Source organism: Scyliorhinus canicula, chromosome 10 (genome assembly GCF_902713615.1).
Source record: "Scyliorhinus canicula chromosome 10, sScyCan1.1, whole genome shotgun sequence".
In the NCBI taxonomy this organism is placed as follows: domain Eukaryota; kingdom Metazoa; phylum Chordata; class Chondrichthyes; order Carcharhiniformes; family Scyliorhinidae; genus Scyliorhinus; species Scyliorhinus canicula.
In genome coordinates this window covers 115,982,975-115,995,922 of record NC_052155.1, presented here as the reverse complement: position 1 = coordinate 115,995,922, position 12,948 = coordinate 115,982,975, and the positions used below count along the sequence as shown (strand labels likewise).

Below are 12,948 nucleotides of genomic sequence, written 5' to 3'. Positions count from 1 at the left end.
GGGTGCTTCTCGGGCTATAAGTTAAATTTAGGCAAGAGTGAGGTATTTGTAGTACACCCGGGTGATCAGGAGGAGGGAATCGGGAGACTCCCATTTAAGAGGGCAGTGAAGAGTTTCAGATACCTGGGGGTGCAGGTGGCCAGGAGTTGGGGGACTCTCCATAAGCTTAATTTTACCAGGCTGGTGGAGCAGATGGAAGAGGAATTTAAAAGGTGGGACATGGTGCCGCTATCGTTGGCGGGTAGAGTGCAGTCCGTCAAAATGACGGTTCTCCCGAGGTTCTTGTTCCTTTTCCAGTGTTTGCCCATCTTTATCCCTAGGGCCTTTTTTAGAAGGGTGACTAGCAGCATCATGAGCTTTGTTTGGGCGCATGGGACCCCGAGGGTGAAGATGGTCTTCTTGGAGCAGGGTAGAGATGGTGGGGGGCTGGCGTTACCCAATCTCTCGGGGTATTATTGGGCAGCCAATGTGTCGATGGTGCGCAAGTGGGTAATGGAGGGGGAGGGGGCAGCATGGAAACGGATGGAGAGGGCGTCCTGTGGCGATACAAGCCTGGGGGCCCTGGTAACGGCGCCGTGGCCGTTCCCTCCTACGAGGTATACCACGAGTCCGGTGGTGGCGGCTACCCTCAAGATTTGGGGGCAGTGGAGGCGACATAGGGGAGAAGTGGGGGGCTCGATGGAGGCTCCGTTAAGGGGGAACCATAGGTTCGTCCCGGGGAACATTGATGGGGGATTTCAGGGTTGGCACAGAGCGGGCATCAGACAGCTGAGGGACCTGTTTATTGATGGGAGGTTTGCGAGCCTGGGGGAGTTGGAGGAGAAATTTGGGCTCCCCCCGGGGAACATGTTCAGGTATCTGCAGGTAAAGGCATTTGCTAGGCGGCAGGTGGAGGGATTCCCTTCGCTTCCCGCGAGGGGGGTGAGTGACAGGGTGCTTTCGGGGGTCTGGGTCGGAGAGGGGAAGATATCTGATATCTACAAGGTTATGCAGGAGGCGGAGGCGTCAGTAGAGGAGCTGAAAACGAAGTGGGAGGGGGAACTGGGGGAACAGATCGAAGACGGGAGAGGGTTAATTCTTCCTCCTCGTGTGCGCGGCTTAGCCTCATCCAATTCAAGGTGCTGCACCGGGCCCACATGACTGGGACGAGGATGAGTAGGTTCTTTGGGGGTGAGGACAGGTGTGTCAGGTGCTCGGGGAGTCCAGTGAACCATGCCCATATGTTCTGGGCATGCCCGGCACTGGAGGAGTTCTGGAAAGGGGTGGCGAGGACAGTGTCGAGGGTGGTGGGATCCAGGGTCAAGCCAGGATGGGGACTCGCGATTTTTGGGGTTGGGGTGGAGCCGGGAGTGCAGGAGGCGAAAGAGGCCGGTGTGCTGGCCTTTGCGTCCCTAGTAGCCCGGCGAAGGATCTTGCTACAATGGAAGGATGCGAGGCCCCCAAACGTGGAGACCTGGATCAATGACATGGCGGGTTTCATTAAGCTAGAGAAGGTCAAATGCGCCCTGAGGGGGTCGGTACAAGGGTTCTTTAGGCGGTGGCAGCCTTTTCTCGACTTTCTGGCTCAACGATAGGGTACGGGGACAGCAGCAGCAGCAACCCGGGGAGGGAAAAGGGGAGGCCGACGATGACTATGTTTGTTTATTTAATTTTAATATTTTTAAAGTTCTTTTGTTGTTCATTAGGGTTGGGGGGGGTGGGGGGGGATGTGATACATGCGCCGATACGGTCTGGGGGTGTCACAGTTATTATGGGTTATTTTGTTGCATTTCATTGTTTGTCGTTATGTTTTATATTTTCTGTAAAAAATTCCAATAAAAATATAAAAAAAAAAAGCACCACCAGTCAAAACTTCAAAAGCTCATCCAAAATCAGTGGGAAGAAAGGCTGAGCAACAGCAAGGTCTTTCCCCCCAAGCCAACATGCCCAGCCTAGAAGCATCCTGAAGAAGTCAAAGATCTCCCAACTCCAGGCATAAACCAAAATGGGAGAATGTTCATTCGGGATGGCATCAAAAACAGACTTCGTCGACAACATGCAGATGCCAAGTCAAGGCAAAAACCTCTAAATAACTCATCTAACTTGCCCTCCAAACACCTGCCCATACATGTGGCAGATTCTGGAGATTGTACTTTAGACTTGCCAGCCATCTTGGAGCCCATCAAGCCAGACTGGAAGCAAGACCTCAAGGTCAGAGGGACTGCCCGAGAGATTGGTGAGCATTTCTCATTAGAATCCATACACATTTATTTTGCAAGTTATGGATGCAGTACTTCAACTTGTATGGTGGTTATTTTCAGACAAAATGTCGAATGATCCTAGCTTCAGGTTAACATTCACTCCTATGGGAACCCACAAATTACTGTGTTCCTGAAAATCATGACGATAAGTGGAACAACTTTAAGTGAGGACTTGTTGTACTGGCATATACCAATTTCACTCCGTTGCTAATGCGCATAAAATTGCAACTATAGAACTAACCAAAATTAATGTCAGAAAACCTCAGCATTTTTTCCCTTAATAGTTCACTCTGGTATGGAATTTAGTATTGAGACAAAGATTGGCCACAACAGTAATGAATACAACCCAGAGATTCAATGTTCATATATAAACCTACCTTTCCTCATCATTTGTTGCAAATATTAAAAGCTTTGTTATAGCTTTAGATTTTAAACTGATGGACTCTACTCATATGTCCCATAATTACAGATGAAGAATTTAAAAGCTTACAAGTTCACAAAAATCGTGGTATCTTTGAGCAAATTTGTAGATTTAGTTTATCAAACCTGAAAGCATGTACGTAGAAGTTAAAACAGAGAAACATTTTCAGCCCAACCATTCTATGAGAAAAAAAAATACACACACTTCAATTACTAACCTCAGAAGTGCATTCCCACTATGTAAAAAAGTTTCTCCCACCCATCAGTGTTGTTCCAAAGATGAATACATTTGTAGTCTGTCAATGCATTTTATTCTGACAAATTTTCAAACAAAAATCATAGAATATAATCCCCACTGTGCAGAAGGAAGCCATTTGACCCACCGAGTCTGCACCGGCCTTTGGAAAGAGAACCGCACTTAAGCCCACGTTTCCACCCTATCTCTGTAACACAGTAACCCCATCTAATCTTTAGGACACCAGGGAGCAATTTCGTATGGCCAATCCACCTAACCGGCACATCTTTGGACTGTGGCAGGAAACCGGAGCACCCAAAGGAAACTCACGCAGACTCGGGGCGAAAGTGCAAATTCCACACAGACATTAATCAGAGACCAGAATTGAACCCGGGCCTCTGGAGCGGTGAGGGAGCAATGCTAGCCACCGTGCCACCCCATGTATCCATTATGGCAGCCAATTATCAGGAATGCCCGACCCATTTCTGGATTGGACTGTACCTTGCCCAAAAGCTTGAGCTTCTGGGCAAGATCATTGGTGGAAGAAAAATATGGCCAGGTGTGTGTAATGCAGTTGGATGAAGTTTCTAATTCACATACGTGAAGTCGGGACTATCCTGGACCATAGATCAAGGGGAGAAATCTACACATTGCTCTCAAGATTTTCCATTTGGTTGGGGCTGGTTTAGCACAGGGCTAAACTTGCTGGCTTTGAAAGAAGACCAAGGCAGGCCAGCAGCACGATTCAATTCCCGTACCAGCCTCCCCGAACAGGCGCCGGAATGTGGCGACTAGGGGCTTTTAACAGTAACTTCATTTGAAGCCTACTTGTGACAATAAGCAATTTTCATTTCATTTCCATTTTAAAAAGATACAAGAGAGAAGAATAAAAGAAAAAGAAAAAATTGGAAGGGTTTCAGTTTAGAAAAATGTCATAAATTCTTTCAATGTGGTTATTGGTTGGAAAATGACCAGTTATCAATTTCAGTGGTGTAGTTTAGGGGACTATGGTACAAATTCTCAAAGCAACACATTTAAAATGTAGGGAAGGTACAGTCCAGCTAATGTAACCTACAGCTCACCAAACATGTATGGCTGAGATTTCGGTTGAATGATTAATTTCAATTCAAATATTGTTTCTCCAATACCAAGCATCATAAAAATTGCCCACAGCTTTTGCATCTTGCAATGGCATTTTAATTAAAAATTCTTTACAATTAGCCATATTACTTTAAAAAACTGACTAGATATTGATCTATATATAAAGTGATCACAAAAGACATTTACTTTTGATAAACAGATTTTAGGTGTTATTCAAATAGATATACAAAGGAGGTAGAAATTTCAGGCTTAAAAAAAATGGACCACTAATCCACAGAAAATAGGACATTTAAACTAGATTCAAAAGGCACACCAATGAGAGATTTTCCTAAAAATGTATTTGTGTTCAACAGGAACACTTGTTCTGCAATTTTAAACTGCAAAAGATCCATTTGGAGAAATTTGCAGTGTTTTAGGAATATTCCATTAACAGTAATTCTAAAATTTACAGAAGTACTTGCAGTGGACTGTGGGAGAAGTCAATAATTACAGTGCATTTACTATTTCAAAAGTTATAGTAACAGGAATTTTATAAAGTACTGCACTTATCTACATCTCTAGTTGAACATCACATAAATACAGCTCTAACAGCAAACACAAATGGCATTGCTGGGTAAAAGTCATGTTAAAAACATAATATCTTACTTTGCTCAGTTGGCATGAAAATGTGTGCAAGTCTAACCACTAGAAAAATTATACAAATGATTGGCATAATACATTTATCTTGTGACTTGTTCCAATACACAGGTACAGTATTAACTGCGTTATCCATAGTGATCATGGAAAGCTAAAGCTTCACAGCTGTTTGCCAAGTGTGTATCACTCAAACGTAGTCACTGCAAACACTTTGAATTGTATGGAGATGTTGACGAGTCAAATATTGCATGCACTTCTGCGAGGGGGCCCCAGTGCTGGACATAGCAAGCAGTTTTGCTCTAGATTTCATTTTTGGCTTCATTGTTGTTTAAAGCCTGTTTTCTCTCAGCAATGAATGGATACATGCACTTATCTGCTCCCAAAAAACGGTACATACAAACGACAGCTTCCCATGGCATAATGCTGAAATACAAAAAACATTTATTATTTATAATAGAAACATTCTGCAGACTTGAGGCACTCTTTTAAAATTGCAAAACTTGGTTGATTTAAAAAAAAAGGTTTTGTTTAAGTTAGTTGGGTACAGAAAGTGCAATAGTTGGATTTGAGCTCATAGAAGAATAAGTGAACATAAGAACTAGGAGCAGGAGTAGGCCATCTGGCCCCTCTAGCCTGCTCCGCCATTCAATTAGATCATGGCTGATCTTGTGGACTCAGCTCCACTTTCCGGCCCAAACACCATAACCCTTAATCCCTTTATTCTTCAAAAAACTATCTATCTTTACATTAAAAACATGTAATGAAGGAGCCTCAACTGCTTCACTGGGCAAGGAATTCCATAGATTCACAACCCTTTGGGTGAAGAAGTTCCTTCTAAACTCAGTCCTAAATCTACTTCCCTTATTTTGAGGCTATGTCCCCTAGTTCTGCTGTCACCCGCCAGTGGAAACAACCTGCCCGCATCTATCCTATCTATTCCCTTCATAATTTTAAATGTTTCTATAAGATCCCCCCTCATCCTTCTAAATTCCAACGAGTACAGTCCCAGTCTACTCAACCTCTCCTCATAATCCAACCCCTTCAGATCTGGGATTAACCTAGTAAATCTCCTTTGCACACCCTCCAGCGCCAGTACGTCCTTTCTCAAGTAAGGAGACCAAAACTGAACACAATACTCCAGGTGTGGCCGCACTAACACCTTATACAATTGCAGCATAACCACCCTAGTCTTAAACTCCATCCCTCTAGCAATGAAGGACAAAATTCCATTTGCCTTCTTAATCACCTGTTGCACTTGTAAACCAACCTTCTGTGACTCATGCACTAGCACACCAAAGTGTCTCTGAACAGCGGCATGCTTTAATACTTTATCGTTTAAATAATAATCCCGTTTGCTGTTATTCCTACCAAAATGGATAACCTCACATTTGTCAACATTTGTGAAGTACCAGAAAAAGATTTTTAATCATCCAGGTTGAACGTGCATGTAGAACAAGCTAGGTCAGATTAAATATGGAGGTTCCTAAATGGATTAAATAATCTACAGACAGAAAGGGGATCACTGGTTTCAAGGATGGAATTAGTTGCTGTTGCAAGAATGAGAGATGTAAATGGCCTCAAAAGATAGGATATGATTACTTTGATACTTTAATCAAATAACCAAGGAACATTTAACAACAGATATAAAAGCGATATTAAAGAGTGGATGCCCTGGACATGAAGATACAAAATCTCTACGGCCAGATGGTAGTCTCGCTCCTGCCGTCCAAGGAGCCCCCGCAGACATGCCTCACTCGAATGAGCGTCACACGAGGTGATAGATGGAATTTACACCCCGCATTCGGGAGGGCGTTCCAGCTCGAGAGCTGCCAGCCAATCTGATTGGCCAGAAGCTCTGCAGTCCCTGCAGCAACAAACACTGCAAAAGTAATACAGGAGGCTAGTTGCTTGCATTTCCTGCACCACATCAGAACTTCAGGGCACTTTACATGCCTTGGTGGGCCATGGGTGCAGGCAGCCTCTCCAGCTGCCTCTCAAGCTCAGAAATTCTGAGGTCAAGCTGGAGTTATAGCAGAGCATCAATTTCCTGAATTGCATGCGTCAGGAGACAGTTGTCCTACAGACAGAATAATAAGTGGGTGGCCATCCAGAAGAATAGAAAGGGCAGATAGGTAATACTTCTTTGGGGTGTGTGCCAATCTCAAAACAGATACTCAGTTTTAGAGTGATGATGCCCTGAAGGACTACAGCCCACACCATGGCACCAGGGTAAGGAACTGTCTAGGAGGGAACAGAAACCGCAACGCATAGAAATGCTGTTATTGTAAGCAATGCCGTAGTCTATCTGTAACCATCATGGAGTGTCGCCTCCTCGACATCAGGCAGGGAAGAAAGTGAACCAGAAATTGTGCTGCATGTTGACACTAATGACAGAAAAGTGAGGTAGTAAGGCTTTAAGATCAGATTTTAGGGATGTAGGCAGGAAGTTAAAGTGCAGAACATAGAACATAACAGTGCAGAAGGAGGCCATTCAGCCCATCGAGTCTGCACTGACCCATTTAAGCCCCCCTCCCAACCATTTTGGTCACTAAGGGCAATTTATGATGGCCAATCCACCTAACCTGCACATCTTTAGACTGAGGGGGGGAAACCAGAGCACCCGGAGGAAACCCATGCACACACAGGGAGAACGTGCAGAGTCTGCACAGACAGTGACCCAGCAGGGAATCGAACCTGGGACCCTGGCGCTGTGAAGCCACAGTGCTATCCACTTGTGCTACCGTGCTCCCAAATAGAAAGAGAGGATCATTGCATGGCTTGAAGCATGGTAGAGAGAAGTTTTCTGATTCTTGGGGTGCGGGACCAGCTCAGGGACAGAGGGCACCGATTCAAAAGGGAATGGGTTGCATCGCATCCTTGCGGGCAGGTGTGGTTGTGGAGGTTTAAACTAAATTGACAAGGGGCAGGCACCAGCATATGGCAGGAGAAATGAGGTGCAGAAAGTGTGTTTTAGACAGTATTAGAGAAGGGAGCAGCTCCATATTAAATACTAGATGAATACCTACTGCAGGATTGGAATACATACACACAAACAAGGGTGGTGAGCTACAAGCACTAATAACAGTGCACGAATATGATGCAGTGACAAAAATGAAAATGTGGCTTAAAACTGAGGGGACTAGATGCTTAATACCCAATAAGTGCTCAGAAAAGATAGAGAAGGGAGAGGTGGGGTGGCAGTACTGATTAAGGAAGACATTGTAATGTTGGAAAAAGGGATGGCCTTGAGGGGGCAAGATAAGAGTCCATTTTAGAAGCAAAAGAAAAGCAAGATAATGCTACCTGGGATATTCTGTAGGCCTCCAAATAGAGAAAGAGAGATTGAAGAACAAATCTGAAGGAGAGCCAGATAAGCAAGACGTCTGACATGTTGATATTGGAGGACTTTATCCTAATCAATTATTTGGGTTAATTAGAGTAAAGGAAAGTGGAGGAATGGCTGTAAAGCCATGCGATCCTCTTCCAACCCCAGCAGTCCTTCCAACTCCTCCCCCACCTGGGGGGGGGGGGGGGGACTCCAAACCCTCCAAGAACTCTACCAACCGCTGTTCGTCCTCTGACAAACCAACTGTCCAGTCAACAGAGATTGTTGGGGCCAATTTAGCTCACTTGGAGAGATAGCTGGTTCATGATGCAGAGCGAGGCAAACAGCATGGGTTCAATTCCCTGATGTTATACAAGGCCCCCCCCCCCCACTTCTCAGCCTTGCCCCTCACCTCACCTGAGGTGTGGTGATCCTCAGACCAAATCACCACCAGTCAGCTCTATCCCTCAAAAGGAGAAAGCAGCCTATGGTCATCTGGGACTATGGTGACTTTTCCTTTATTAATCTTTAGTCACGTGTTTGTTTCTTATTAATATTCTTTATTAACTGTTTTACACAGCTGGTCTAGTTCCTCATTGGATTGTACATTGTTCTCACATTATTCCAAACAAACTTACACCATTTAGAAACCAGTGTTTCAAGTTATCCTTCAGGGTTAAGACACAGGCAACAACGGGGTTCTTAATTCTAAATGTTTGTTCAAGTGTCACATAAAAAAGCCTAGTTAAGGCTTAGTATTCAGTAAAAATTAGCACTCAAATGATAGAAAAACAAAGTGATAGTAGGGGATTGATTTTTTGGACAGGAGGATGGGAGACAGTGGTTATATACAAATGACTTGTATCTTGGAATATGGAGTAAAATTAAAATTTGGTGATATGAAACTTAGATTTACATAGTGAGAACAATAGGAATCACCTACAACAGTGCATAGATAGACTGGCAGAAAGTGACCAATTGATTTTTCCCATTAGACAAAGGTAGAAAGACTAGGGGACCCGAAGATTTGGGGCACAAAAAAAAAAGCAGGCAGAAATTAGAGTTACCAGCAAGCAGTAATTTTTTTTTCTTTTTTTTTTATAAATTTAGCATATCCAATTCATTTTTTCCAAATTAAGGGGCAATTTAGCGTGGCCAATCCACCTACCCTGCACATCTTTGGGTTGTGGGGGTGAAACCCACGCAGACACGGGGAGAATGTGCAAACTCCTCACAGACAGTGACCCAGGGCCGGGATTCGAACCCGGGTCCTCAGCGCCGTAGGCAGCAATGCTAACCACTGTGCCACCGTGCCGCCCTCAGCAAGCAGTAATGGCTTGGAACTCACTATCCAAGAGGGTGATGGAAGCAGAAACAAATATGATTTCACGAAGGAAATTGGAGGGACAGCTGAAGGAAAAACTTTCAGTGCTATGGGATCAAGCAGGTGAGTGGGACTGACTGGATTGCTCTGTGGGGATCTGGAATGAACTTGTGCAGAATGGCCTCCTGCGCCATAACTGGCTATAGTAACCCTCATCGGGTGACTGTGTGGAGTTTGCACTTGCTCCCTGTGTCTCCCAGCGTCTGTACGAGTTTCCTTCCACAGTCCAATGATGTGCAGGTTAGGTGGATGCTAAAATTGCCCCTTAGTGTGCAAAAGGTTGGGTGGGTTTTCTGGGTTGCAGGGATAGGGTGGAGGCGTGGGTTTTCCACGGATCAGTGCAGACTCGAAGGGCCAAATGGCCTCCTTCTGCACTGTAAATTCTATGATTGTAAAATTTCTCACATTATTTATTATCAATGCCCTAGAAGCAGCTGTGCTTTACACACATCTGGGCTAATCTGTTCAGTCAGCCTTGTGCACAGTGACCCGACCAAAAACCCTTGCATGGAATCAAACTGTTCTGTGTACAGAATGTGCTGCAGATGATAGCTCAGAAAGTAGTGTCATTAGCATGCATAGTACATATATATATTATATAATGTGTGTGTGTGTGTGTGTGTGTGTGTGTGTGTGTGTGTGTGTGTGTGTGTGTGTGTGTGTGTGTGTCTTCATGGGAACTTTCATGATCAGTTATAGGCAAGTATTAGTATTTGGTTATTGGGGCTACCAAACAACTCAGAAGTTACTGCAGAGTCAGTACAGTTGACATACTAGGAAAGAACCGCGTTGGCACCAATTCAGAATTGCAGCACTTGTCATTGTTGGCATTGAATGAATGTCAGGAGGGTACAAGAACAGGATGGCAATGCAACAAGACAACTCTAACAGGTGCCATTCATCTGGAGTCTTTTCACATAATCGGACAACCCATCTTTTAGAAATGAACAGCTTAAACACTGGCCCAAGTGTGACAATAAGTTGATATTTACAGCCCGCTTTATGTGCATAATGCACCTGCCTGCTGCCAAGAATTAGGACACAGCAAGCAGGCACCATTTATGTCCCAAAGTTACACAGAAGATGGCAGGAAATCTAGGCATATCTATCTTGCTTCTGGAACGTTAACAATATTGGTTCATTAGTACTCGAAAATCAGTTCATTGCAGAAGTTATATTTGCCACAACTTTACTCCTAAAAGGGATGGAATCTTGAATGAAGTAATACTACCTGTTCCCAACACATGTATATTACCTCACTAAGTACTGCCTCCAGGGCTACAATAAAAATAGGTACAACAGGAATATTTCTGTTGAAATATTGCTTAGAGATTGTAAGTGTATAATATTAGATTTTATATTCCAAGTCTTTAAAATATAACCCATTGTTCTCTGATGGTTAAGCAATTCTTTTTCACCTTATCTTACCTTTTCATGAATGTTACTGTGTACATTAGTCGAGGTGTACAAATCATTGGTTGGTCTGTGAGGATGGCTCTCATAGCTTCTTTCACACAGTACTCTGGTTTCAAAGGAGGAAGGAATGGCTCAAATTCTTTCCTGCAAGAGAAGTTTTAGAACAGTCCTTTTGATTTTTATACAAGGTTCCTCAAAATACACACCAACAGTTGCATGAATTTTGTAAAGCGCACAGTATTATTAAACTAGTACAAATTTTGCACGAGGTGTAGGTATTCTATACTATAATTACGCTAGGTATCTTTGGAGATAGGGAAAGAAGTCACCTACATATATATTACAATATGTACTTGGTATATCAATACACATACTTGCACTATTAGAAGTGAACAAACAGCTGCAGAGATAGTTGAGCCCGAGAGGAAGCCATGCAAGAAAGCAACAGGTAAAAACAGCAACAGTTAGCAAAAATAAAGAGAATGAGCTAGAGATCTTTCGGAGGTCAGTTTCCAAGAAGAATTGCAGGGCCTAGAGGCAAGGGAAACATGGATTAGATAATGTTTGACAGCAGAGCAGCAGGAGTGTAAGTAGAAGACCTTGTAGGCCTCAAAATCAGAGATTCCGGAGGTAAAGAAACCAGTGTGACATGGCAAGGCAAAGAAAAACACCCAAATTTATACCACACAGGGGAAGCTGATTGGTAACTGATGAGTGCTTTTCCCCCCAGATCAAGTCAGGGACACGTCTATTTTAGGCAAGTTTAGATGGTAGTCTAATAAAGAGACATCTATTTCTTTGGGCAGCACTGGTAAAAAGGGAAAATGAAAAGTGATTAAAGCAGGAGAGAGAAATGAGAAGCATGCAAGTATAATATTTAAACTGATGGACATTGTGTGCGATGCAAGTCAAGTGCTTTTTTAAACAACCAGAAGGAATAAGGGGCTTGTTAGCACGTGTGGTTCATAATCAAAGTGCAGGATTCAATTGCTATTCTGGTAGAGGTAGATTTGGGAGCTGCCCTCCTTGCCCAGACCCTCCCAAATTACTAGGGCCAGTCTCCTCCCAACACCTCAGCTGCCCTGCTCCCCTCCTCCCCCTCAGAACACAAGGTAGAAGCAAAACAGAAACACACTTCCAACTGTGGCAGAACGTTGGACAATATCCTGCTCCAAATTCATATTTTTGTATGTTCATTTTTGATCTTTATGCAACCTTTTACAAAGAGGGACATTAAATATCACTCATCCTAAGTTTCAGCTTCTCAAAATGCCACACAGAACAAGATGTAGAAAACTCAAGACCATCATACACAAAATTATCACCCATCTGTCAAGCAGAGCCTTTCCCTTGACATGGACATAGCACCTAAACCACACAAACCATGCTGGTAATGAAACATACGCAATCTTAGGATCTGGATGGAGAAATTACCCAATTATGATAAGACAATTTATATTCAGATATCACCTTTAATATATGGTATTATCCCAAGGAGCCTCAATGAAACATTACAAAACAAAATATGTCAGAGACAAGGAAAAATCAGAAATTGGTTAATGAAATATCATTTAGGGAATATTTTAAAGGAAGTGAGGCAGAGTTAGAGAGATGCACAGGGGTCAGAGAGAATTCAAGAGCTGGGTCCTAGGAAGCTGAATGCATGGCGGGCATTTGCGTATGGGTTGCAATTGGGGACAGTCAAGAGGCCAGAAAGGAAAACAGCACCCAGACAGGATTTCTGCATAAAAGGCTTTTGAACAACTTAAACTGGACCACCCACAACACTACCTTGTAAAACAATTGGCATGGACTCAGATCACAGTTTGCCTTCATGTGATATGTTCGAACATTCAATGTTACACCCATGTTGACCTGCCTGCTGTGTCCAACACAGCAGCGACAACGTCAGGAGAGTGGCTTGCACTGCTTCGAAAGCAGTTCAATAGAAATTTCATTTTCATATCACAGTGAAGCAGTCTGCTGCAGCAGGTACAACACCAACTGGATTACAGAGAGCAATTCTGTCACTGCACTTTAGGAAGATTCTCGTCCCTTAGAGAGAGCGACAGGATGGGGGCACACGAACGGTCGGGGACTTCTACGTAAGGCGCAGACTGGCAACACTGGACGAACTGACAAGTGGAAACTAGCAAGAGGACAGGAATCGAGGCACCTTCAAATAATGCAC

General features: G+C 43.7%; 1 protein-coding gene across 1 annotated transcript in view; it reads right to left on the bottom strand.

Moving 5' to 3' along the window:
- Positions 1-4,069: 4,069 nt before the first annotated feature.
- The window catches only part of LOC119972616 (retinol dehydrogenase 10-like), a 94,205-nt gene continuing 85,326 nt past the window's right edge, over positions 4,070-12,948 (bottom strand). The window contains exons 4-5 of the mRNA XM_038809610.1: positions 10,770-10,901; positions 4,070-5,055 (exon numbers count right to left, since the gene is read on the bottom strand). Of these exons, the coding sequence (XP_038665538.1) occupies positions 4,932-5,055; positions 10,770-10,901 (256 nt within the window). The 3' untranslated portion in view covers positions 4,070-4,931. The remainder of the gene's footprint in view (positions 5,056-10,769; positions 10,902-12,948) is intronic.